Raw genomic sequence first — 27,787 nt, 5'->3', positions numbered from 1 at the left:
CAAAATGGACAACGGGGTCGGAAGGAAAGAAGCAACAGACAGTGAGGGTGTGAGGGGAAAAAGCGCCCCAGACAAGGGGGGATAGGAGGTAAGAAGAAACATGGAAAACGCAACACGGACAACCAGGAAGAAAGAAAGAAAGAAAGAAAAATAGTACCCGAATAACTGCGCGACCAATAAAAGGACTCAAATCAAAATGAAGCACTCAGTACTTGGTCCATGCTCCACACAACAGAAGAGCAAGTGAAGCTAGCAGGCACTGGCCAATTAGGAGGAATCAAATAAGAGTGACAATGAAGCCAGTAAATGATAAGGATTGTGTAGGCTCCAAGCCCCTTGAGGTAAACAATATCTCTCGCCAGCACCAGTGCGTTTATGGGGCCTCATTACGATGTCGGTCTGAAAGCATTCTGACCGACTTCTTGTCTGAATGCTTTCTGACAGACTCTGTTTCGGGAAGTCCGACCGACCAATTACGATGGTTCTGAACATCGTTCGGCAGGACTCCCATTGACTTCAATAGGAACCTGTGTTCCGACCAACAACACAGTCTCCCATTGAAGAAAGGGGTGGTTGCGGAAAACCTTGCAACCTGTGATGGGCACCCCATGGTGCCTACCACACTGTGCATGGCTGCAAAAAGGGGACCCATGGGTACCCCCAAGGGCCCCAACCAGAGGCCTCCGGGTGAAGGGGGTTCTACTACAGGCCTACAAAGTCGGTTTCTGACAGCCGATCCGTGTCAGACAGACTGAGTCGGAACAGCTGTCGGAATCGGACATCGTAATCGGTCAGTCAAAAATGCAGCCCGTAGAGCTTCACGATTTGACTCAGACCGACTCGGACTCTCCGAATGCAGGTCGGAACCGACTCGGAATGACCGCCCGACTACCTTGGTAATCGGTCAGTCGGAAATGTTTCCGAGTCTGCTGGAAACTTGGCTTCCGACACGGGTTCAGTCAAACCGAATGCCATTCGGAGCCTTTCCCACTGACATCGTAATAAGGCCCTTAGGCGGGACCTAAAAATTCTTTCAGTAGTGTTAAAGGTCCTTTTTGGTTGTCAATTACCATGAACAATTACGTAATAAAAATGTAATAAAATATTGTCTTGGGTATACGTCCTCGCACTTTAGCTATTCTAGTAAGTAAATTAACCCTAAGCAGTTTTGTCAAAAGCATAAATACATTTTTTTGCCAAGGCCCTTAATTCTAACTGGAACCCTGCCACCGCCGGCTACTTATTTCTTTAGGTTATGGGGGTGTGAGGAGCACTCCAATAATTGCCTCACTCTACAAATTAATCCACCGGTGCTGCGGCTAATAAGGGTAGTCACTCCTTGTTAGAAACTATAGGTTATGTCGGGTTTACACACCTGTGTAGATGCGCACTGTGCACTTGGTGATATGCACCTTCACAATTTTAAAACATTCTACTCAACAATATACCAGAAAACAATTGGTTGTTTTAGTACATATTTTTATCCTTTAGTCTCTTTTGGGCACTTTCCTCAGGGCTAATTACTTCATCATGTTAACACAAAATTCATTTTTACCTTTGATTATGCATTTACAATATACATTTCATTATTGTATTATCAATTTTTAACACAGTATCACTATTCTGCCCAATGCATTTCGGTACTCCTTGGTACCTTCATCAGGGGCCAATCTGTGTGTGAAATCACTGCGCTTGAAGTCCGCGCATTCCTGAACAGTGTCCTACTGTCGATAAGCTGTGAGGCTGTCGATGTATTTTTATACCTTCTGTACTTTAAATGTTTGATCTGAAAATATTCCTCTAACCGCTCTCACGATACCAGTGTGCTCCAAAACGCTTTTGAAATAGATGTATATTGTAAATGAATAATCAAATGTAAAAATTAATTTTGAGTTAACATGATGAAGTAATTAGCACTGAGGAAAGTGCGCAAAAGAGACTAAAGGATAAAAATATGTACTAAAACAACCAATTGTTTTCTGGTATATTGTTGAGTAGAATGTTTTAAAATGATGAAGGTGCATATCACCAAGTGCACAGTGCGCGTCTACACGGGTGTGTAAACCCGACATAACCTATACTTATTTCTTTAGACAGACAGAGCAGCAGGATTGACATTAATTTTTAACAGCAATCCAGTTGTTCCAGTCCATTCTGATCATCTTTGACCTATCTCTATCAGGCCTCTGGTGCATCCTTTACAAGAAACATACTTTTTGACTTTCTGAACCTTCTTATAAAGTGCTAAATGACTGCAACAAAACACAAAATGATGTGGTAACCTGTACAGGAGCATTTAAAGATATTTAAATCCCCCCTGAAGATTCTGGCTGCTGGCTACTACTTTCCTACTTTGAATCCTTGCAATTCCAAGAATTGGAAGAGGAGGGCTCACTCACGTAGTGCGACATGCTTCATCATAGGGTACCTCATCTCATCCAGGGTAAATGGTACTATAGGGCGAACTCGAACTCAAATTGGGCTGCCTTGGGGAAGTTCTTAGAAATTATTTTTTTCTGGATATATACCTGGGATCCAGTTGATGTTGTTAAAAATACCTTAGAGCAAACCACAAAGTTTCCTTTATTAGGTTGTACCCTAGGTATAAATAAAAATACTATAAAGTATGATCAGACGACGTTACTGGGTGCTATGGCCCTTACATACCTCTGAGGTGCTGACATGTTTCTACCCATAGACAGCCTAACTAGGTATCGGGCATTCATCAGGGCTTGGATATGGATCCCTTTGCTTAGTTAAAGTGAAAATATAAAAGGATATGGAGAGAACCTACCTGTCTCATACAAATCACAAGGTAAAATTACCTAGCGCCTTGATGCACTTTTATGACTGCGGACCACTACACAACTGCGCTTCTGTGCTGTTTGCCACCAGCAAAGAGGGATATGAGAGGGGGACTGGCTGGTAAAGAGCCAACAAATTAAATTTGAACACCTCTATTGATAAATAGATCAGAGTATTAGACGTATTTTTGAAAACGTTGGTTAGGCACCCTTTGTCCAGCAGGGAGATGCAGGCTATCATGTGGCAAAATTGCTGTAAAATGAAAATTCTGGATCACATGTTTATTGATTTAGATGAGGGGTAAACAGCTGTTATTCCTGACTTGCCTTTTTGTTATCCCTTTTGCTGAGGCTGCCCTGGTCACTCTCAGTGGTTTGCATTTATTAACCATTCCTTAGTACTTCAGTAGTAAATAAAAGATTGTAGAGGGGAAAATGTGTGAAACGGGACAGTGGCAGCAAAGGTATATACTTACTGCTTACATGTGCAGAGATTTGAAGGTTTGAATTCTGGCATGGATGACGCAGTCAGTTATCCTTATGAGGAGGGATACCTTTAAATTGAGGATGGAGAACGTCTTCACATACAGTGGTGGCCATCAATGAATGTTTTTGGAAAATGTTGTCAATCTTTACTATTGTAAGAGAGCGGATATGTGATTTCAACACACCTGCCCTTATCACAAAGGTAAAGAACAGCAAAGTATTCGAAAAACACTCAACTATGGCCACCCGTTTGTGTGCATCTGGAAGGGTGGCCATATCTGAAAGGATTTTGACATACTTTGTTTGATAATTAAGAATGAGAAACACCACTGCAACTTGACCGTCTACAAGAAAACAAGCATTGGCTAAGTCAGTAGCTCTTTGAGCTGGCACTAAAGGCCAGATGTTATTTAACTTTGTCAATACTGTTTAACACCTCTAACCACATCACTTCTAAAATGAAGTGTGCTGAATTGAAATGAATACAGTTCAGTGTTTATGTGAAAAGTAACATTCCCTATGGTCACACTAATCAACTCTATGCACTATACCCTTAACCACAAACCCCTAAATCTTAATCCCTACACACTTAATTTATAGTGCCTTAAGCTCCAAACCCAAATTCATAAGCCTTAATCCTATATCAATTACTCAAACCCTAAACCATACCTGTAGCCCGTAACCTTATGCCCCAAACACCTAATCTTATAGTCCAAACTCTAATCCCCATTTCCATAACCCCTATTCCTATAACAATAACCTTTTATCCTTACCTCATACCTCGAACCCTAAATCCTATACCCCAAATCCTTAATCCTTTACCACAAACCCTTAACTCAATGCCCATAAACCGACAACCCAAACCTTTAACCCTATACTCATCCTATATTCCCTTAAACCTCACACCTATACCCAGACCTTATACCTTCCCCCAAAACCTTAACCCCAAATCCCAAACCCTTAGCCTCATAACCTTAACTGTTACCCACAAATCATTGACCCCTACAGCCTATATATGTCTGACCCGTAACCCTATACCCAGAGGCTGAGCTAGATGTTTTGCTGCCTGTGGCTTTCGGGGTGTTTGCCGCAACGGTCTGTGCGTTTACTGCCCCGCGACGGTCGCAGGTGAGAGTGGCCTGACCGCCCCCCCCCTTGCTACTGCCTATACCCCAAACTTTAAACCCTATAACCTAAACCATATTTCCCAAAGTTGTAACCCCTAACTCCATACCCTTACCCTCTACACACTCTAACTCTTAAACCCTTTCACACTGGATTAACTTCAATATATTTTGGGGAAAAAAATTTGGGGCAGTATTCCTTCTAAATATTTATTTTTCGAACTAACTGAGATGGGTTGTTTTTAGTAGTGCTGCTTTAAAAATTGTGAATACCACCAATTTGTTTTGCGAGTTGACACCTTTGGTATGAAGATCAGACAATGTCACGTGGGTTCTATTCAATTTCTTAATGTAGAATTAATATTGCCTGAAGTAATATCTTTCACTAGAGCAGATATTTTGTCACACATTTATCAACCCCAACGTTCACTGAAGCCACCACTTAGTCCAAAGCAAGCTTATTTTCTAGAGCTCCATTCGGTGTTTCTACCATTCTTTTTTGGCCAGAATAAGCAGAGTAAGTGACAGCTCTTGCACCATTCGTCAAGTGTACAATGTAAAAGCTTGGATAATGTTTGTTTGCATCTAACATAGGTTGCCACAGTGCAAGATCTCAACTTCAGTAAAATTAATGCTGTTTTCAGACCGGGGTCAGTACTAATGTATCACAAGAAACGGATTTAATTTTGATACAAGGCTGAAGGAATAACAGTTGACATAAATTAATGCAGAATTATGTCTGCTCTCCAGAAATTAGCTGAATCATGGAATGACAAGGATTGTATACCATGATTCACGGTATGCACCAATGTTACGTGCATTTGTACAGCTCACCATCACCCACGAGCGTAACAATTCTTGATCTTCTCTCATACTCACCAAGAGCTTTGAGCACTACTAAAGGTGGTGATCAGCAGGTGTCACATGGAGGAAGTGGTAACTACATCAACGACCAGATAGGCACCACTATCCCCAGACTCCTCTCCACCGCCAGCAGATAAACAAATGTAGATAAGATCGCTGTAGAGCAAGCAAAGAGCAGAAATGTACAGGTAGACAGTTTCATTCAAGGTCACAGAGAAGTGAACATAGCAGTGGATGGGCAGGGTTGCAGGTAACTCCGATCTTGTGCCAATTGTCATGGAGCATGTAAAAATTACTCATCCGAACACACAGGCAACACCATCCACAATCTCCTCTTCACAGGTCAGCAATTGTCAGATTGCTTAGAACAGTAAACAGGCTGCAGCAGCAAGTAAAAAGCAAAGACAGCAGGTATGACAGATCAGCAGTTGACGCTCAGAGCAGTAATGTACAGAAAATCAAAATGTGTAGTAACATGGTGCCTTTAATTTTCTTTACTTTTGATTCCAGAAAGGATAAGAAATTTTCACATTAATGTGAGGTTTCACAAGGAACACTTTTCAAAACCTAAGTTGATTAACGTGCAGAATTTCAAACACACAAAAGGTGATGAGAAGATGCTTGCAATAAGTCTAACCACTGGCATTGCTAGGGGTAACATTCCAACCTATCAGTCTTCTGCCCAACATGCCAGCCCAGAATAGAGCCAGCCATATGTAAATCAGTCTGGACTGTGCTCCAGTAGGAAAAGTCCAGCCCGAACTGCCACGCCAGGTACTCTGTGAACCAGAACACAGGCAAACCAAGACTGGCGTCACCTTGATTGGGGCTGTTCATTTGGGTGTAACTTGGTTCCAATGGCACAGTGAGCAAGGGACCCATGTCTGGGCAAACTGTTGGTCACTTAGGGTGTTAGATCAGTCACACTAAAGGAGATGGCAGATGGTTGCAATAAGCCTTACCAATCCCAATTACTAGCGATCTCATTTGAACCCATCCAGGGGGATAGACAAATATTCTAAATAGAGCAGATGTCTTGCCCTCTTTTCTCTGCGGCAATAACCTCTCCTGCAGGTCTTGTAACTGGACTAATCTATGTTGTGACAGGAGCTTTGCATACTATTCCAGATTCTTCAACTTGTTCTTTATTTTGGTGACATACTTAGTGTACCACTAACTTGATTTGGTTCTTTCGACCTTTTTTTCGAGTTGGGCTAATTCAGGCATATCTTGCTTGTATTGGAAAAGACATCTAGGCAATTCACTTGGTTGAATTTTTTCTGCTGAAAATTATGTCACCAGTGTTACATAAATTCTTTAATTGAATCTTGTACAGTCTATCCCTAACTGTGGCAACGGTTTGTTTGTGTTAGCATGCATCATTTGGTAGATGGTAAAAACTGTTTTGTTTATGAATTACTGAAATATGTGATGACTCTGATAGAGGCACAGAACCTTAACACTTATGACTAAGATTTAACTATACTTACCTTCACCGGGTCCAGAACTTCATCCTGTCAATTACATGTCATTCAATTTGACTTTATAGAAAAGTGAAGATATGTAATATAATTTAATAGTAAACAAGGAACTATACATTTTTCAAGTATTCTTTTTCTTTTACAAAAATACATATCTTTATTTACATAGGAAGTGTCCTAAAAAACAGACCAGTTATAAACACTATTCGATTTTCCAATTGTTTTTCTTTACTCACTGATTTCATTCATTGGTTTATAAATCCTCCATTTTCTCAATGCTCTTTTCTGGATCAGTCTAGGTATTCTGGTTCCTGCAATCGCTTCATAAAATACTTAATCAACAGGGACACATACAAGAGCAACACCATACCAAAAGTATGCAATATTGCAATAGTGGTGGTGTACAGTTCTTAATGTTGTTTCAAACGGATTACTTAATATGTGAAAAGCACACTGCAATCAAATTTTTATGTATGGAAATGGCGTTTACATATATGCCAGCATTTCAGAATAGGAACATGGGAGATTTTAAAAGAAGAATCGAGAGAACGCATTTCCCCCATTGAATTCAATTGAAGCAGAGACAATTTGAGGGGTGACACGGTCAAAGTAAAGCCATTTTTTTGCTTCGAAATCCGAGGCTCATCCTCCCGAATTCATTATATTACCATGTATGCCTTTGAATTACTTTCATCAGTGACATTTCTAAATCTAGCAAAATAGTTTTAATGTTTGTGGTGCCATTTCGTAGTAAACAGTCTTAAGTAATTCTGTACATGTTGTTACTTATTTGTTTTCTACTTGGTAATAACTGAGGGAGGCTAAATCTTCCTAACAGTGTGTATGTCTTTCTTATACTTAATTACGGACAATTAGGCACGTTTAGTAGGAGTCATTCACGTGCCGAGTTGAATATTGATGGAACATTTGTACATTTTATTTGTTTTGATTAATAATGTTCTGATTTAAAGGCTCATGGTTGTTTTAGGGAACTTTGCATTAGAGAGCGTCATACTGTATGTAGTTTTGCGTTTTTAAAATCCAAGCGTACAATAGGATACATTTGGTATTCCTAAATGTCAAGGGTGTGACCGTGGTATACATGCATTTTCAGCAACAATGCCACCTTCCTGCTGCTAAAACCCATCAAGCGTTCTTCAGTGCAGTCATCTCTCTGGTGTGCTCAAAGTCTTGCAGAATAAATCCCAGTATACGGTTTACTCGGCCTTTAGTCTGTGAGAAGAGATTTGCCCATGGTCCTCTGAAAATAACGATGACGCCCTTACAAACAGAGCAGTTAAAACATTGAATATGAAGGGTGAGTCTCATAAAAAGTATCCAAAAGCAGTCAATGTATCCTAGCCATAAAAACAGTTTAAATGAGGAGAACTTTGAAAATCCAGATGAGCTTTCTGTAAAGTTTCCTTAAGTACCGAGCTTCTGGTTTGGGAATTTCGCCTGAAGCTGCCATGAAGCTGCAAGCCTGGTTGCATAAATGACATATCCCCACGAAAGTAGCACAACAGCAGAGAGAATCTGTAAACGATAAAGAAGACAAAACGCTTTTTAAAAATCATGCGTACGCCTTGCTTTATCAAATAGCAGTATTGTGTAACGCAATGCTCCCAGCTGTAAATGTTAACTTCCAAGCCACTTCTTTATGTTAAGCAGAATCAGGGGCCTAGCTTGGGCAATAAGAATGGGGAATAGGGGGGGAGGTAAGGGAGTGAGCATCAGATTTCCCAAAAGTCACGCTGGGATATCTTGTTAACACATTATATGAGAAGCAGGGAGGGGGTTTAAGGGGCAGTGGAAAAAGAGGTGGGCAGGTAGTTGAGGGCAGTTAAGACACATTTTTCAAACTATTTAACATTCTATGGTCTTCAAAACAGAGAAAAGAGAGAGTGTGTTTTAGTCAATATAGGCATGTAAAAAACCCAGGTGAAATGCAACACTCTTCATCATACCCGACTGAAAGCACCTGCACCCAACTATTTACGACAGAATACATTTTTCAGGGGGTGTAACACCCCAAACACCCACCCCCGAAGCTAAGACCCTGAGTAGAATCCATGGTACTCTGGTGCAGGAGGTGTTTTCCGATCTTAATAGATGTCTCTTGCCTGATGGCTGTTAGCACAACCCCATCAATGTTATACTCATCAGATATATTCTTCAGTGAACCTTGGTAACAAAATGTAAGTCTGCAAAAACATTACACCGTTTCCATTAGCACTCGTTTGTTTAATTCCTCTCATCGCTTGATTTCCTTAATATATGCCCTAAGCACAACACTTTTCTAAGATTGTAGAAGTTACAGCATTAACATTCATCAAGGTGAAACCTGAATGCTACTTTTTGTATTTTCAGGTCGATTTTGGGGCAAAACATAAGTAACACTGTGGGTGGGATCTGTTGCTGTGGTGTGTTGTGAGTTGATTGTCGCCTCTCATTTCCCTTAGTTACTTCTTACCTACTGCTCAGCCAGGATGAGTGTTGGAATGTGTGGTGATGTCATGGAATGCTTGGGGGGGGCCTGGTGATGTGCTGAGTGTCAGTTGGTGTGTGCAGGGTGAACAGCAGGGAGGCTGCTCCTGGTGGGGCTATCTAACATCATACTTACCATCTACATAATCTGTAACTGGATTTAATAAACCGCCTTGTTGTAACTTACTACCTGACTACATCTAGACTTCTTTTACCCTCAACATGGTGCCTGATCAGGCAGCATCAAATCAGCATAGCAAGACATGGTTAGATTAAATAGATGGAACTGCTTATATTTTACCTAGATTTGGGGCATTATTTTGCCTGGAAAGCATGTGCAAGGCTCGGTCTACCATTTTTAAAGAGCATCCTGTAAAGTCATATTTCACAAGTATTACCATTTCCCAAGACTTCCCTTCAGGAAGTGGATTTTTAACTTTATAATGAATGTTTTTGACCCTCAAAAACCAAGCACTGTTATTTTCAAGTATTGGACCGATCACGGTCAGAATTAATGCTCATGTTTTAAAAACAAATAAGCACCAGGGCCCTCCTCAGGAGTCCACTGCAGTTTGCACCACCCATTGCCCCTGCCAGTACTGTCAGTTACACTACCAGCACAATTACCAACCACCACAACTGTGGTAATTCAACCTATTCCAGGCTCCCAAAGCTATAAGAATGGCTTTGGAGGCAGTATTAGCAATTCTTTATTTATATGTAATTAATAAACAACTATTTCGGTACGCATTCCTAAATTAGATAAACAGTGCCACCATGTGGCAAACTGTAATAAGCAATGGGTCAGAAATACAAATATGGAAGAATTACATTTCAGAGTTGCACATTTTCCCAATGTGTATCATCATTTGTAAATAATGCAATAACAAAACATTCAATTATGAATGTAAAATACTAGAATAACGAAATGAGATAATAAAGTAGAATGTAAATATATATATATATTCCACCCTATATTGTTTTCCAAGCGTTTTAACATAGGAAGTAATGTTAAATCAAGTTAAGCCGCAACCCGGCTAAGTGTATTTTCAAAATACTTAAGGATCTCAGATTTAGAAAAAACTCTACTGCCTCCGTGATTATGTCTGAGCAACATTGCGAGGACCTTGCCACTTTCTTTGTTTACCCCTTCGCCACGGGGACAATAAGAACACCCATAGCTCAGTGCATGGAAGAGAGAGAAATAAAACGGAGGGGAGGGAGATGTAGAGAGAGAGAGAAATAAAACGGAGGGGATGGAGAGAGAGAGAGAGAGAGAGAGAGAGAGAGAGAGAGAGAGAGAGAGAGAGAGAGAGAGCAGAACGAAAGTCAAAGATAGGGAAAAAATAGAAAGTCAGAGACAAGGATACACAAAGATACAGAGAGAGGGAAAAAGAAGACAGACAGGAAGTGGCAGAGAAAGAGAGGCGGAGAGACAAGGAGAGAGCGTCAGAATGACAGATGGCTAGAGAAAGATGAGGAGAGAAAGGGAGGCAGAGAAGCATAGAAAGAGAGAAAGCAAAAGAAAGACAGATACTAAGAAAGACAGAGCCAAGACGGGAGAAATATGGAGAGAGAGACAGAGAGAGACATACTAAGAGCCAACAAGAGAGCGCTACAGGAAGAACAAGTCCTGTCCGACAGTTATTTGATATGGTGCTTAACAGTGGCGTAGGAGTGCTTCTAACCGCATCGATTTTTCACAGGTAGTGGACACGAGGCACAAGGAAATGTAGTGATCTGTCCACTATCGCACATGTTAGTGAATTGTGTAAGTGTGGAGCTGAGTAAAAAAAAATCACAGAAGGCACTTTGTCTCCTCAGAGCCATTAACCGCGGCTCGGCTCCAGGGAGCCTGTGATGAGTGTGGTCTGGTAATGGCGCTTTCCGCCCGCGCTGCTGGAGAGAGGACATACCGCGGGATACCCATGACACCGTGCAGTGTTCATCCTAGCGCCGACTGGCGTCGGTGGGCGCTATTCCCTGCTGCCAGCGGGTATTATCCTCACCGCCAGCCTCCCGGGGTGAAGCTTCCGAACCTGTGGGTAGCAGATGCAGTGCGTGAACCCACCGCGCTGTAGTATAAATAAATAATAAATAAAGTATGCCAAACCAATGGGGTTCAACCTTATCCTGCCACCCGGACATTTATGAAGCGGTGGGTCTATGATGATGTGTGTATGCACGTATTTACCAATCGGACAGTCCCTCTCCGGTGCATACCTTATAAATCGAAATTACATGCATAGAGACACAACTTTACCTACCCTAGAAGAAACAGTTGTAAGTTTACTCTGGCACCGTCAGCTGCACAGAGCACTCCCGCCATGCCCTCTGTTTGTTCCTGGACGGGGCACGCAGGGCTTGATTCTGTACCTGGCCTACATCAATTTGTACGGGATTGGGGTTAATTAAGCGGCTTCGCAAACCACAATACTGAGTTGGAGTTCTGCGCCCGTCTCTCGTCCAATCAGATAGAGCGATCCCCGCATCTCTCCAGCTGGCTACGTTAAAGGCTCCTTCTGTAGCCGGTGGAGTCAAAGGCTCTGGTATCACCGTCTGGAAAATGTAATTTCGGGGCAGATCTGGTCTGCAGGGGATTGCGTTGGTTGACTGTAACATCTTTTGTTGCAGCGCTTTGAAGTCGTAAGTGTGGTTTGCAATGCTAACAAGACCCTCAAACGTTTCTGAGCAGGTGATAAATAGTGAATTTAGACTCCAAAATACGTCAAGGGAAAAATGAAGTTCTAATTAAGAAAGCTGGGGCTTTATGCAAATGACTTTCGGCACCGAAGACTGTCTAATGAATGTGCCCCGAGTCGATGTGTGTGCGTTTTCGCCAAGCTGAATCGGAGGAATGAATATAGGATAAAGGCTCTTATTGATCATCTCTCAGTATCTTGAGTTTGTGAAAAGGAGCACAAATATAGTTCTCGACATGCGACCATCGGTGCTTTTAGTCAGTGCGGAGGCTCAGTAATCAAACCGAGCCCGTTCAGTGTTTTCATGATATTCATCCTGGAAGTCCTGTTCAGGGCAGTGATAGGGGTCATGACAGCAGCACCGAGCTCCAAGCGATAAAGCTTCTGCGTACCCACGCCGAGGGTGACAGCTCCGAGGTTCGTCTGTACTTCGGGGGGTGGGGGTGCTTTAGTGCAGTTGTCGGAGCTGTCCAATAGGGTTGACCGCCGACGGATAATGGATACACGATCCCAAAGTTATACCTACATAAAACAAGTCTAAACGAAACCTAAGAGCCGCGAGCGTGAACTTCTACCGTAGACAGCTCACGTCGCGCGGCTCTTAGGTTTCGGTTTCCAAGGCGCATGGCAGAGTCGCGCTCGCACACATTCACAGCAAACAGCCAGCAGCAAAAGCGCGCTCACGAGGACAAATCCGAGACTGAAAAAGCGCGCGTCCGACTTGTGTCCACATATTCAAGTAAGCAAATAGGTATACTAAAGTATACAAGAGGTCCATCGCTACGCTCGACTTAAAAAGTAGCTGATAGTGTTATCTCTTTAGCCTAACTTCCATGAGAACTTACCATTCATATATCCACAACAATGTGCAGAATTGCCCCAGAGGTGGTGCTTCTCCAAGAGACGCACTTAGTAGGTAACTCCTGCAAGGCCATGAGCAGATAGGGCTACCGATTGGTGGCTCACTCCGGTTTTACCACGGGCTCCATGGGAGTGGGCATCCTATTAAAAAATTCCTTTCTGCTGTCAATACAACACACTTGGACTGACAGGATGGGTAGATATGCAGCAATTTCCGCACAGTGGGAGGGAAAAACACTCACGTTGGCATCAGTGTATATCCTGCCAGGGTTGCAGGGCTAATGCTTCCAGGGCCTAGGTAAAATCATGTTGTCGTTTCCCGAAAGCTACCTGGTCATAGGTGGAGGTTTTAATTCCATGGTATCTGGCTCCCTTGACCGTTGTCCCCCCGAACCATAAGCCCCTCGCATAGATGGCTCCCAGACTTCCTTGACGCCTTGGGCCTTGTGGACATATGGAGAGTGTACCACCTGGGACACATCTAACACACTTTCCATTGCGGGGCTCACAATAGCTTATCTTGTACAGACTACCTTCTCACTCCGGCGTCCCAAGCAGGGAACATTAGGGAAATCAGGCACCTCGCTCGAGGTATATCTGATCACTCCCCACTGTGGGCAGAAGTGGTCATGGGTGAGAAAACAGTGGGAAGAATAGTGCCTATTAACATGTGGTACTCCCGGAACCCAGTGGTAAAAGACAAGGTGGTAACAGCTATCGAAAATTACTTTCTAGAAATTAGGGAATACATTTGTTCATCCCAAATCCTATGGGAAGTCTTTAAAATTTGTAGTGAGGGGCCAAGCAATCTCGCTTATAGCAGGAGTGAGGAAAGAAAAGTCAAAAGAACTAACTCACTTAGAAGATGTAATCCTCTTCATGGAGGAGGACAACTAGGGACCAGGCACAAGATAGACTTCATGCTCTGAAGTTTGAACAAGATTAATATAAATCCATTGCAACTGACATGGCCAAGTCATTGGGCAGAGACAAAGAGGGTAATCAATCAATCAATCATACCATTTGTATAGCGCACTACTCACCCGGAGGGTCTCAAGGCGCTTGGGGGAAGAGGGGTCTGCTATTGCTCGAACAGCCAGGTCTTGAGTTGTCTCCTGAAGGCGAGATGGTCATGGGTCAGCCGGAGGTGGGTGGGGAGGGAGTTCCATGTCTTGGCCGCCAGGTAGGAGAAGGATCTTCCTCCGGCGGTGGCTCTTCGGATGCGTGGTACGGCGGAGAGGGCGAGGCTTGTCGAACGTAGCTGGCGGGTGGGCGTGTAGAAGGTCAAGCTGTCATTGAGGTACTTGGGGCCCAGGTCGTGGAGGGACTTGTGTGCATGGGTGAGGAGTCTGAACGTGATTCTCTTGCTGACGGGGAGCCAGTGCAGGTCCCTCAGGTGTCCGGAGATGTGGCTGCATCGGGGGATGTCCAGGATGAGTCGGGCGGAGGCGTTCTGGATGCGTTGGAGTCTTTTCTGTAGCTTGGCTGTGGTTCCGGCGTAGAGGAAGTTTCCGTAGTCCAGTCGGCTTGTGACGAGTGCCTGGGTGACCGTCTTCCTGGTTTCGGTCGAGATCCATCGGAAGATCTTACGGAGCGTGCGTAGGGTGTTGAAGCATGATGAGGAGACGGCGTTGACTTGTCTGGTCATCGAGAGGGAGGAGTCCAGGATGAAGCCCAGGTTGCGTGCGTGGTCTGTTGGCTTGGGTGCGCTGCCTAGGGCCGGGGCCACCAGGAGTCGTCCCAGGCGGAGGGCGATGGTCCCAGGATGAGGACTTCCGTCTTCTCTGAGTTCAGTTTCAGGCGGCTGTTCTTCATCCACTCAGCGACGTCTTTCATTCCTTCGTGTAGGCTAGTTCTGGGGGTGGCGGGGTCACTGGTGAGGGAGAGGATCAGATGGGTGTCGTCGGCGTAGGAGATGATGTTGAGGTTGTGTTGGCGTGCGATGGCTGCAAGGGGTCTCATGTAGACGTTGAAGAGGGTGGGGCTGAGTGATGATCCTTGCGGTACGCCGCAGATGACTTCGGTGGCCTCGGATCGAAACAGGGGGAGGCGGACTCTCTGAGTTGCTGAGGCGTTGGACTAGGGTGCGGTGGCAGACAGTGTCGAACGCTGCGGAGAGGTCCAGGAGGATGAGGGCCGCTGTTTCCCCGTTGTCGAGCAGGGGTCTGATGTCGTCGGTGGCTGCGATGAGGACGGTCTCGGTGCTGTGGTTGGCTCGGAAACCGGACTGCGACGGTTCAAGGGATCCGTTCGTCTCGAGGAAGGCGGCAAGCTGTCTGTTGACGGTCTTCTCGATGACTTTGGCAGGAAACGGGAGGAGCGAGATGGGGCGAAAGTTCTTGAGGTCGGTGGGGTCCGCTGTTGGTTTCTTCAGTAGGGCGCTGAGCTCGGCGTGCTTCCAGCTCTCCGGGAAGGTGGCTGTGTTGAAGGAGATGTTGATGATGTCCCGCAGTTGGGGTGCGATGATGGAGTCGGCCTTGCTGAAGACGTGGTGGGGGCAGGGGGCGGTTGGAGATCCGGAGTGGATGGTGTTCATCGTGCGGGCTGTGTCTTCGGTGGTCACCGTGGTCCAGGTGCGGAGGGTGGCGGTGGGAGGCGTTGGTTCGACGGTAGGGTGCGTGGATAGTGCGCCGAAGCTGTTGTGGATGTCGGCGATCTTACGGTGGAAGAACGACGCGAGAGAGTCGCAGAGGTCTTGAGAAGGAGTGATGTCGTTGTTGCCGGTGCTGGGGTTGGAGAACTCCTTGATGATGCTGAAGAGTTCCTTGCTGTCGTGGGCGTTGTTGTCCAGTCGTTCCTTCAGTGTTTTCTTCTTGGTAGTGCGGATGAGCTGGTGGTGCTTGCGGGTGGCTTGTTTGAGGGTGGTCATGTTGTCTGTGGTCTGGTTGAGGAGCCAGGCTTTCTCGAGCGGGCGGCAGTTCTTCTTGGAGTCCTTGAGTTCATCGGTGAACCAGGTGGCTTTCTTGCTTCTGGGTCTGCTGGGAGGGTTCTTCAGTGGCGCGAGGTCGTCTGCGCAGGCGGTCAGCCACTGTGTGAAGTTGCGGGCTGCTTCTTTGGGGTCCGTTGTGCTTGCAGGCGGGTTCTGGCTGAGGGAGGTGGTGAGCTGCTTGGCGGTAATCTTGCTCCAGCTCCTGTGAGAAACCTGTTGCGGGTGGTGGTAGGTCGTTGTTCTTCTGAAGCTGAAGTGGACGCAGCTGTGGTCGGTCCAGTAAAGTCCGGTGGAGTGGCTGAAGGTGATGTGCTTGCTGGATGAGAAGACGGGATCAAGCGTGTGGCCTGCGTAGTGAGTGGGGGTGTTGACCAGTTGCTTGAGTCCTAGATTTGCGAGGTTGTCCAGCAGGGCGGCGGTGTTGCGGTCCTTGTTGTTCTCCAGGTGGAAGTTGAGGTCCCCTAGGAGGATGTAGTCCGCGGAGGGGAGGGCGTGCAGGCTGATGAAGTCAGTGATGTCTTCGCTGAATTGTGTGCGTGGTCCCTGGGGGTCTGTAGACGAGGGTGCCTCTGAGGGTTGTCTTTGGGTCGGTGTGTATCTGGAAGTGGAGGTGCTCGGCGGCGGGGAAGGTGTCCCTGGAGTCGGTCGTGATGCGGATGGTGTTCTTGTGTACGATGGCGATGCCTCCTCCGGTCTGGTTCACGCAGTCCCTCCGGATGATCTTGTATCCGTCCGGGATGGCGATGGCGATGTCGGGCGCTGAGGAGATGTTCATCCAGGTTTCCGTGAGGAAGGCGACATCTGGTGATGTGGTGTCGAGCAGGTTCCAGAGTTCGACGGCGTGTCTGTGGACGTAGCGGGTGTTGAGAAGGATGCACTTTAGGTGGTTGCCGCGGGTGCTCGGCTTGGGGGGTGCGGCGCAGGTCCGGAGGCAGGTGAACTTGCAGGCTTGGCAGGTTAAGGGTCTGTGGGTGCGTTTCGGGGTGGATCGGCAGCAGGCGGGAGTTCGGCCGGCGTTGAGTGCGTTGAGGGTGGCGGCGTCGTAGATCCGTCGTGTGGGCAGACTTCGTCGGGGGCCAGGGGTCCTGGCGCTGGGCACGGTCCAGGCGCGGACGGGCTTGCCTTTGGCGCGGCTTCGGCGCGGCTTCAGCGCACCCGCTGCGCGTGACCGCTGCGCGTCCGTGCGGTCGCCATTTAAGGCTAAGTGGGAGGGAGGAGCAGCTGGGAGGCAGGCAGAACGGGAAAGGCACAAAATACAACAAATTTAAGACAAAATTACAACTAAACAGCTGGGGAACAGTACAGAGAGGCAGTGGATACAATACCAGCTAGGGAGGCAGGCAGAGCGGCAGAACGAGACTGCGAGCAGCAGCGAGAGGCACACACACACAGCTGGGGGCCATGCGGAGCGGGGGTGTCCTGAGAACAGGTCACACTCACCTGCGCCGCGCAGTCGCCAATTAAGGACAAGTGGGAGGGAGGAGCAGCTGGGAGGCGGGAGCGGGGAGGACACGGAAAAAAGGGGGCGTGGCCGCAAGAACGGCGGCGGGAAGCGGAGAGCGGGGCTGGCAGGCAGAACGGGAAAGGCACCAAATACAACAAATTTAATACAAAATTACAACTTAACAGCTGGGGAACAGTACAGAGAGGCAGAGGATACAATACCAGCTAGGGAGGCTGACAGAGCGGCAGAACGAGACTGCGAGCAGCAGCGAGGGGCACACACACAGCTGGGGCCGTGCGGCACGGGGGTGTCCTGAGAACAGGTCACACTCCCCTGCGCCGCGCGGTCGCCATTTAAGGACAAGTAGGAGGGAGGAGCAGCTGGGAGGCGGGAGTGGGAAGGACACAGAAAAAAGGGGGCGTGGCCCCGAGAACGGCGGCGGGAAGCGGAGAGCGGGGCAGGCAGGCAGAACGGGAAAGGCACAAAATACAACAAATTTAAGACAAAATTACAACGAAACAGCTGGGGAACAGTACAGAGAGGCAGAGGATACAATACCAGCTAGGGAGGCTGGCAGAGCGGCAGAACGAGACTGCGAGCAGCAGCGAGGGGCACGCGAGGGGCACACACACAGCTGGGGGCCGTGCGGCACGGGGGTGTCCTGAGAACAGCTCACACTCACCTGCGACGCGCGGTCGCCATTTAAGGACAAGTAGGAGGGAGGAGCAGCTGGGAGGTGGGAGCGGGAAGGATACAGAAAAAAGGGGGCGTGGCCGCGAGAACGGCGGCGGGAAGCGGAGAGCGGGGCAGGCAGGCAGAACGGGAAAGGCACAAAATACAACAAATTTAAGACAAAATTACAACGAAACAGCTGGGGAACAGTACAGAGAGGCAGTGGATACAATACCAGCTAGGGAGGCTGGCAGAGCGGCAGAACGAGACTACGAGCAGTAGCGAGGGGCACACGAGGGGCACACACACAGCTGGGGGCCGTGCGGCGCGGGGGTTTCCTGAGAACAGATCACAGGGTAGGTTGTATGACCTGGGAGACCAGAAAGTTACTGGCATGGCTGGATAAAAAAAAAAAAGAACTGGCGAGCAGACTGGTTCCGGAACTACTGAAAGGATCAGGGGAAGTTATAACAGACCCACAAGAGATCGCTAACGAGTTTGCGAATCACTATCGCTCCATCTATTGAGAAAGCTCTTCCTTTACAGAAGAGGACTTGCAAGCTCTGATCAGGGACATAAGGCTCACCTCCCTGGCTGTAGATGAAAGAGACCTGTTAGAAAGCAACTTTACTAATGACAAAGTTGCCCAAGCAATTAGAAGCCTCCAGTCCTGTAAGGCTCTGGGCCCCAACGGGCTGCCGATCAAGCTTTACAAGCTGAAGCCGGATTTAATTGCCCCATACCTGCGAGCCATGTTTAAAGAAAGCCATGAATCGGGCTGTTCCCCCAAGATCAAAGGGTGGCTACATTGCTCACTATACACAAAATGGGCCAGCCCAGAAGCACATGCTCGTCCTATAGGCCCATCTCTCTAGTAAATGCCGAGCCCAAGATACTTGCAAAACTACTAGCCAGACGTGTGGTCTAAGTGATAGGCAAACTAGTGCACCCGGACCAATCGGGCTTCATGATTCACCGAAATACTGCACTAAACTTGAGGAGACTGCATGCTGTATTGGGGCACCAGGGCACGATCCAAGAAGCAGCAATCGTGGTGTTGCTTGATGCCATGATAGCCTTCGACACCATAGAGTGGCCGTATCTGTTTGCAGTCTTGGCCAAGATGGGATTCGGGCCCAATTTTATCTAGTGGGTGCGCCTATTGTATGTATAAACCTTAGCGCAAGTGGTCGTTAACAATAAGAAATCGGGAGCATTCGAACTGAGTCGTGAGAATCAACAGGGTTTTCTGCTGTCTCCCGTGCTTTTTGCTCTTACCCTGGAGCCTTTGGCGGCATGGATTCGTGGAGACCCAGTAATCCGGGGACTAAAGTGGGCTGATACATGAGAGGACCGCATTTCTCTTTATGCAGATGACATACTGCTTTATGTTGCATCCTCCAAGTCATCGCTCCACAGAGTACCTAATGTATTCACCAACTTCGGGAAATACTCTGGGTACACAATCAACTGGAGCAAATCCTTAAAGTATGTCCTCATTGGCGAGCCACCTCCCCTACCAAGAGGGTGTCCCATGCAAGAAGCGAAAGGGCTTCCAATATTTGGGAATTTTTAATCACAGTCGACCCCAAAGATAGCTAAGATCAAAACCTACTTCCCCTGCTGAAGAAACTAAAGCAAGACGTGGTCAATTGGAAGACTCTCCCACTCTCATTATTGGGGAGGGCTGCATTATTTAAAATGATGTCTCTGCCACGTTTTCTATATGCGCTTCATAATTTCCCAAGTCCGGTCCCACCGAAATATTTTGAAGAGGTGGAAAGTCTCCAGAGGGAACTGCTTTGGGATGGTCGCCCTCACATAGCTCTTCCAAAATTAGTCTTGGTATGACAGGGGATAGGGCTACCCAACATTACAAAATACTACTGGGCGGCCCACCTGGCAGCCAAATATAAGTGTATGTACCGACAGTGGGACGACCAAGGTTACAAGATGGACAAATGGTTATTACTGGGGGTAACTACAACATGGCCCTCCACTCTAAGCCCAAGAAATGTTCTCTAATGGGACTGACCAGCCATTCAGTGCACGTATGGCATGCAGTTAACAGGAGCCTGGGGTGGGAACAGAAGCTCACGATGGCTACTCCTTTGTGGGACTCGGAGAAACTGGGCACCCTGAGAAGACCGAAGGGGTTTGATAAGTTGGACTTGATTGGGATCACGAAAATAGGAGATCTATGGCAAAAGGGAGAAATTATCTCATTCGCCACCCTGCAATAAGAATACGACCTGGCAAGCACAGACTACTTTAGGTATTTACAGGTGAGACATGCACTAACATCGCAATTGCAGAAGGGAGTATCCCCCCCAGAAGCCTCGCCATTGAAAAATAGCTTGCTCGATGGATACCTGCAAATGAAAGCGATGTCCCTGACATATAAGAAGCTGGTCAATAATGCACCAGAACCTTTCAATTTGATCCGGGAGCACTGGGAAAAAGATGGGTTGGAGCTTGACGACGGGAAGTGGCAAGACGAGTAGCCAACCCCCCCCAGTCCCCCTCTCCCCCCACAATGGGAAGTAGCAATCTCCTCCAGGCTGTGTCTGGTCCAATTGAAGATCCTCTATAGAATTTACATCACAGGGACTCGGCTTGTCAGTATGGGCAGGGTGGCCGAGGGCATGTGCAGAAGGCAATGTGGTCATGAGAGGACGTTTATGGATATCCTGTGGGAATGTGGGTATATCCAGAAATATTGGAAGGGGGTACATGACTGTTTCAGAGAGTTACTCTGACTTGTGGAAGGAATTGAGGCTAAGAGAGGTCTTTTGAATGTCTGGGAACCCAGAGATTTAGGTAGGAAAGACCGAATATGGGTTACGCTGGGGCTGATGGTAGGTAAAAGGAACCTGTCTAGATTTGGGGGGGCGGGGACGCCACCCAAAGTTGAGGAGTGGAAAGCAGATATGGACTGGTGTATGCTACGGGAAAAAACGATGTACGTTGCTAGAGGATGCCCCAAAAAGTGGATTGACATATGGAGCAAATGGAATAGCTACCGTGGTAATATATGTGTCCCCCCGGTTGCTCTTTTGAAGATCCTGTAACGCCAAAGCTATCGCCACACTACTATAGCAAACACTGTATTGTATAACAGTGACAAGTATTACCTCATCGAATTGTGAATGGAAATGTTGTCTTTCTGTTTAATAAAAAGAAGTAAAAAAATAAACAATGTGCAGAATTGATTATTCTTAATAGGACACAATACAACAAACAAGCATTGGCAAAGTCTATAGGTTTGGCATTTTATGAGAGAAAGTGCTCCTTCACCAGTTGGCAACTTTGTGTGTGCACATAGTTTATTTGATTGGTACATGAACAAGCACTGGCGTTGCCAATAGGTTTCGACTTTTGGAAAGTTGGAGCTATTGGTTTTGTAAATGACATTTTATATTTATATATCGTTATTGGCATTGTCAATAACAATATATAAATATAAAATGTCATTTACAAAACCAATAGCTCCAACTTTCCAATTGCGAAACCTATTGGCAACGCCAGTGCTTGTTTACTTGGGTACTTTCAGTCCAGGAGTCTACCTACCCGGTGCTTTTCGATGTCATGTCACTTACACCCTTCACAACCAATGGCAGGTCGGTACGCTGCTGTGGACACGCGGGGAAAGCAAGTGTTAGGGAAAGCATTGTTCATTCGTTGCTTGGCCTCTGTGCTGGAAGCCTGCATACTGGGTGTGTCTTTAAGTGCTCGCTTGGAATGGGTGGAGGGCTGGGGCTGTTTGAGGGGCAGGCAGGGGACTCCTCCACACGACAAAGGGCAAGCGTAGGGGGCAGTGAGCGCAACAGCGAGGGCTGGCCAAAAATGTCCTTCAGGGCCGTCATTGGTTGTGCTCGCGCGCGCCGCGCACACTACCACTGATTGACGGCCCTGGAGGACTAGTGTGAGCGAGGGCAAGGCAGTTACAGTAACGGACGGTAACTACTGCAGGCAGCAGGCACAGCCGCACAGTGCAAACGCGGGACGGACTTTAAATTGCCAAAACTAAGTCCCGCCGCTCCCTTTCATAAATGTTGAATGCTAATTGCAGCAAGTTCAGACAAATGATGAGAACGATATATCATTTCCGTTTGTTCTAAAGAAGCTCGCATTCGCACTTTATTAATTCGGAAAGTGACTCATGTGTTTAATTAGTAATGGTTAATTCTGGTATTCTTCCATGTCCCAGTACTCGCTAGTACAGTGCTAGCACCAGGCACCGGGTTTGTGTGCATTGCATGCAGCGGCAGCCTGCAGTGCAGTTACTGTTACCGGCCGGCACTGGAAATGGAAGATACTTAACCGGAGACTGATTCCATGTGAGTGCAGAACAGGCATCATAGCTGCCAAGTTTTCAGATTGCGTATATGTGGCATGTCCATAGTAGTCCATTGTAGACTGGTGAATGACATTTAACTGCTAACTGTGTGACATTTAGAGTGACACTTTCTCATGAGTGAAAACCATGTAATGAGGTTCACGGAAAGAAAAAAATATCAGAAATTATCCCCAAGAAGTTCTAATAATATCTTGCAACTGGCGCAAAACCCCTGAAATGAAAGTTTACACTTGCTTATAATGAACTGTCTGAAAATGTTGTGGTAGGCTAGCTTATACTGTGTGTATACTGTGTACAATTTTACAACCATGTGAAAATTCATGTGCCTACAGTTGCAGATTGTGTCTTCGTAGCACTATAATATAGAAATAACTAGCCACTATTGAGCCAAGAAGGACAAACTTCTGTTCCACTCTGGTTACAGCTATTCTGCGCTAGAAATTGCCTGACAATTTATCGGAGTTACAACATAAGTGCAATTTGTCCTGTGTGTAAAAAATAAACTGCCAGGCACAGTCTCAAATGAATGGTGTGCACTAACTGGCATTGCGACCCAGTATTAATAAAATGCGGCAGAAATCAACTTCAAAGTAGAGTCTGAAGAAGACCCAGAATGCATGAATGACTCACCTAACTGCTGCTGGTAAACAGGCGCTGGGGAGTGTATGCTCCATACTGAGCGCGCTTCGCTGCTTGGTTTCGTCTTGGGCCTGAACTCTTCGGTTGGTTGGACATGGGGGCCAAGGGGGCACAAGTTACAACAGCAGGCGCCAGGCGGAAGTTAAAGAGGTTATCTGAACAGACGTCGTTGGACCCTGCCAAGCAGTGACCTGTTTTCGCTTAAAAGTGTTTATTATTCCTCCTGACTGGCTGGTAGTGACACTTCATTTTTGCGAGCTCTTCAGCCAGAGAGACCTCCACAGCACCCCCTAAATGTAAGAGCTTACTGCAACACTGAAATAATTTCTTCGGGCACTGGGACACAGCATAGTTAGGATTCTCTCTTGCGCCGTTCTGTGTGTCGGCCTCCACAGCGGCAGTAAATCCTCCAGTACTACGAGCCACCTCCTGTGAGCCTAATCATGTAACTACACAACAGTCGGCACAATCCTCATGGCGCCACTTTCAAGGACGGGCACCCAGAAAGTTACCTTTAGGCATCAATGCTGGTGGTCGCTACGGACAGGCTGAGCCGGCAGCAAATTATAATCGGACCCACGCATTAGTTAGACAGTCTGCCTGCCGGTGCGTCCAACACCGGTAAAATATGCGCAGCACACACTAGTTAATTCATGTGCCTACCGGCGCACAGCATGCCAAACACCAGATCCAGTCTCCGCTTAAATTCCTACAAATCCGACCTCACTTCCCTTCACAACCGGACGTGAGGTCACACCCCCGCCCGCCACAGCCAGTACGCAACCAATGCTAAGGGGAGGCCCCACCTGCCGCAGGTTACGGTATCAGAATGGGCATGACACTGCCACTCGGCTGGGTGACCTCAGGCTCTTCTAGAGTGAGTGACTCAGCCGCGCCCGCAATTTCAGCACAGCTATGTTAAACAAGCAGCAGTCAGTGCACAATTAACTCTCGCAAGTATCACTGGCAGGCGCCGGCAGTCTGGCGTTGCCAGTTAATTCAGCGCGGCTGGTACAGAGCAGAGAGACAGTGCCTTTAAAATGCGTGACTATGTATTTCAGTGCGGTGTTGCGAAACACCGCACTGAAATGCGTTAGTCACGTCCGTTGTGTGACACTTGGCAGGCCGGCGCCGCGAGATCATTCCGATGGGAGGGAAGATCATAACTACGGTACACCGGCCCGCGCGGCCGGGGACAAAGGGGCGGGGCTTAAAAAAAGCACCAGAAACGCCCCCGAATCGCGTTTTCAAGAGAGAGCGCGATTGACAGCCTCTGTCTCCCAATGGCTAGCCTCCATTTATGGAGCTAACCAATGAGAGGCAGAGGCGGGGCCGACGTCCCTACTGAAAACAAAAGTTTTCAAACTGGGAGGGGCTGTGCCCCTCGCCAGGTTCGAAACCTAAAAACAGGAGGCACAGATGGAAGTTGTAATAGAAGTCAATTAAAACCCCGACTCCTGCCAAAGCTCTTTACTGAGTTGCGGAAACCAGCTTTCCACCCACCCTTTCCAAGATCCCGGACTTGTGTAACTGCTCACTGAAGTGCTGTAGCATTTTGTCATGCCATCCAGACAGACCACAGCCCCCTCCCCCTGGGACACCGTCCCGTTTTTTGGGTTGTAAGTACTGGCGAGTAAAAATGCATGTACATCTAGCTAGTGGCCGAGGTGCGCCCTTGTGACATCTAGTGCAGGCCTGTCTGTTCGAGATTTGCCAGGCCCTTTCCAACAGCTGCTTTGTTTTCCCACGTCGATGAACACCTGGTCTCATCTCGCCAGCCAAATTATGTCTGCCCTTTCTCACAAAGCCTCTAAAAATATTTCAGTCAGTTAGTTACATATTTCACCATTGCACGATTTTTGAAGTTGGCTGCCTCCAGCCATCTTTCTTGTTTTACTGGGCTTGCGATGACATTAAATTGCCCTTTCTGGCTCAGCAAGTTAAATCTCCGAGAAGTAAAGATGCAGGTCTTCCAGTACCTACTCTGGCACCATTGTTGGCCCTGCACTTGGGCTTTCTCTGTCCCCACTCAGCAATAAAGATCTGGACGTTTCCGCTGTCCGTGTTTTTCTATCTGCTCACTTCCGGGTAGTCCGTGAGTGAAGGGCTTGGTGACTGCCACAGATGGCCCTGGTGTCCAGCAAGCCACAAACTGGCTCACGTTTGGCCTCCGCTGAAGCCTGTTGCTTGCATCATGCCCCCCCCCCCCCCACCTTGCATATGGCTCACTGATCTTTTATGCAAATGACTGATGAGCTGTGATTGAATGATTGGGGAAGGACTAAGATGGGCGGCAAGGATGACCTGTCCTTTATAATACCGGGGCTTTTCGTTAAATGCATCCTTGTATTTGTTCAGCTGTCGCGGTGCTTCATGCTGACATCCCCTCCACGGTGTCTGCATTTCCCCACGGCCCCAGCTCACTCTCGAGAGACACCTCTTGGGAACGCGCATGAGTGGGCCCGCCTTTGGAAATGCGGTTTCCGCTGTGCACTGTTTGCTGAGAGGGTACTGTGTTTCTCTGTGTCTATTTACACTCGGTGATCCCATGCTGTGTTACAGCCGATATCTCCATCCTTGTCGTGGGGGGCCACTTTTTAAAATACAAGGCAATATGATTGGCTAAATAAAATTCCGTTTCCGAAAACCGATGCGAGTGCAAGCACGCTCAGGGGTGTATTGTGTCATCCGGATGTGTGCACTACTAGGCAGTGTGCCCATTGTAAATAGTGCTTGCACATCACACAGAAAAGAACCCGTGCAAAGAGAGGTCACAAGTCTTATCTGGTGCAGCAGCGAAGGGCTCCGGGAGCCGTCCCTGCTTCATTGACACACACTGGAAGCGGACCCCTACTAAAGTGGCAGCACACTGGTAGCTGTAATTATTAGTTACATCAGATATGCATCGGGTCACATGTCGGTGACATTAGACTGGGAACAGACCCCCCCCCCCCCACCCCCACCCTTCCCGCCCCGTGCAGTGACAGCACGTTAGCGACTCCTACCTCTTTGACTGCACTGTGTCTTTACAAGGAGAACTGCACCAGAGGTGCTAGTAACCACACACTGGGAGCTAGTCTTACCCCGGCAATATTACACCGGGAGCTAGCTTGTACTGCAACACGAGCACGCTGCGAGCTGCGCTCCCCCAAGGCCCATCACACTGGGAGCTAGCCCCTGCTGCTGTCGCTAATCACAGGATGTTGTACCTTACTGCAGGGACATCACACCGAGAGCTGCACTTACTCCAGTCCAGAACACTGAGATCCCCTGCTGTAGCCTCTGGGCAGTGGCCGCGGTCTTTACTCGAGGGACTGCTTCATGTGTGCTATTGTTGCAGTCACAGCGCACATGATGCTGTGTCTCTTACTGCATCACACTGGGCGCACCTACCGTTGCACCAGTGCCACACTGCGGGCGGCCTTCACTGCACTGTTTATTACCCTTTGCTGCTCTCACTGCAGTGAACTGATGCCCTCTCACGCCAGTGACACCGCACTTGAGACTGAGAGTTTTGGTCACTGCGTAGCCGTAGAGAGACGAGACTGTGTTCTACGCTACTCCCACCCCAGCAACACCCGGAGCATCCCCCCTGTGACACCTCTGCAGCGAGGATAGCCTCCGCGAGCCCTCCCCTCACCGCAGCGCCCCTGATTTCCCTCGGGCACATTTCCCCTCAGCAGCATTGTCCCAGTGCACGTTACTTCTGCGGATCTGGAGCCCTCCCCCTGTACATCTGAGGTGTCCCCGGATCGTCACCACTGCATATCTCCTCTAAGTGCCACCTGCCCCTTCTGTACCTCTTTTCCAGAGCAGATCTCACCCTCTGATCCATCTCCATGGAGATCTCGCTGCTGCAGATTCCCTCGCAGGGCACATCACTCATGGAGAGCTCTGTCGCAGGGCACAGCCCACCCTCTGTGTCTCGTCCACATGACACACCCTGCAGATCTCTTGCCCGTTGATGTGTTTATTCCCAAGCAGTGATGCATGCACAGACATGCTGTGTACAGGGACCGTTGAGCGGGCAGAGTGCGATAATTGTGTCACCCCCCCCCCCCCCAATTATTATGAGGAATACACTTGCCCGAGTATGCCCCTTATTCCATTAATTGACAAATCCGCGCGGATGCGGTGTTCGGGCCATGCGATGATGGAGTATAGCACGAGTGAGACCTCAGTCCATGCAGTGATGAACTGCAGTAGCACGGGAGTGACTAAGCACTGACGGAATGTAGCACAGGTATGATCTTCAGTGCATGCAGTGACGAAGGAGTATAGGTCAGTGTGATCTCAGTCCACGCAGTGACAAAGTAATATTACGACACGGGCATGACCATACACTGACCGAATATAGCACAGGTATGCTCTTCAGTGCTTCCAGTGACGGGGGAGTATATCGTTCACTGTGATCGGAGTCCATGCAGTGTAGCACGGGTAAACTGTTGGGCCCTTGCAGTGATCCAGTGAGTGAGATCGGATGCAGATGCCTGGAGATGCCCAAGGGGGTGCTTTAATTCACGCAGTGGCACGAGAGCAGTTCAGTTCCCAGATGACGCTTTGCGTGCGTGCTTGTCAGTTTCTTCCAGCAGTGGTGTCCTCGCTGCACCTAGCCACTCGACCAGTGGTGTCTCCTGCCGGGAAAGTCTTTTAAATGGCCGCTCGCGGCCGTCGGTGGTTGGCAGGGAGCGATTGAGCGCGCTGTGTGGTTGGCAATGCCGTGCAGTGCGCTGCACCCTGTCTGCCTGGCGGGGTGGGCGCTGAGAGCTCTGGTTAATCCTGCTGCAGGCTCATGTCAGCAGATAATGCCGCTTCTCCCCAGAGCTGGTATTTATCCCACACCAGGCGCCTTCTGCTGAATATTCAGATTTTAAACCCACGTCAGCAGGAAAACTGGAGCTTCTCGCGCGCTGCGGCCTGGTCGGCCTCCAGTT

The 27,787-nt window shown here is 47.8% G+C and overlaps 1 protein-coding gene across 1 annotated transcript; it reads right to left on the bottom strand.

Annotated features, from left to right (window-relative positions):
* Positions 1 to 5,744: 5,744 nt before the first annotated feature.
* Positions 5,745 to 26,739, bottom strand: TZMP1 (transition zone microprotein 1). Its single transcript, XM_086963622.1, has 4 exons — positions 26,677 to 26,739; positions 15,038 to 15,107; positions 12,706 to 12,728; positions 5,745 to 8,295 (listed from the first exon to the last, which is right to left on the bottom strand). Exons 1-4 carry the CDS (start codon positions 26,737 to 26,739, stop codon positions 8,185 to 8,187), a joined length of 267 nt encoding a protein of 88 aa, XP_086819748.1. The 3' UTR covers positions 5,745 to 8,184.
* Between the last annotated feature and the right edge of the window lie 1,048 nt (positions 26,740 to 27,787).

This window comes from Lissotriton vulgaris, chromosome 3_1 (assembly GCF_964263255.1).
Source record: "Lissotriton vulgaris chromosome 3_1, aLisVul1.2, whole genome shotgun sequence".
NCBI lineage: Eukaryota > Metazoa > Chordata > Amphibia > Caudata > Salamandridae > Lissotriton > Lissotriton vulgaris.
The sequence above is the reverse complement of the archived record's forward strand: the minus strand, read 5'-3'. Positions and strand labels throughout refer to the sequence as shown.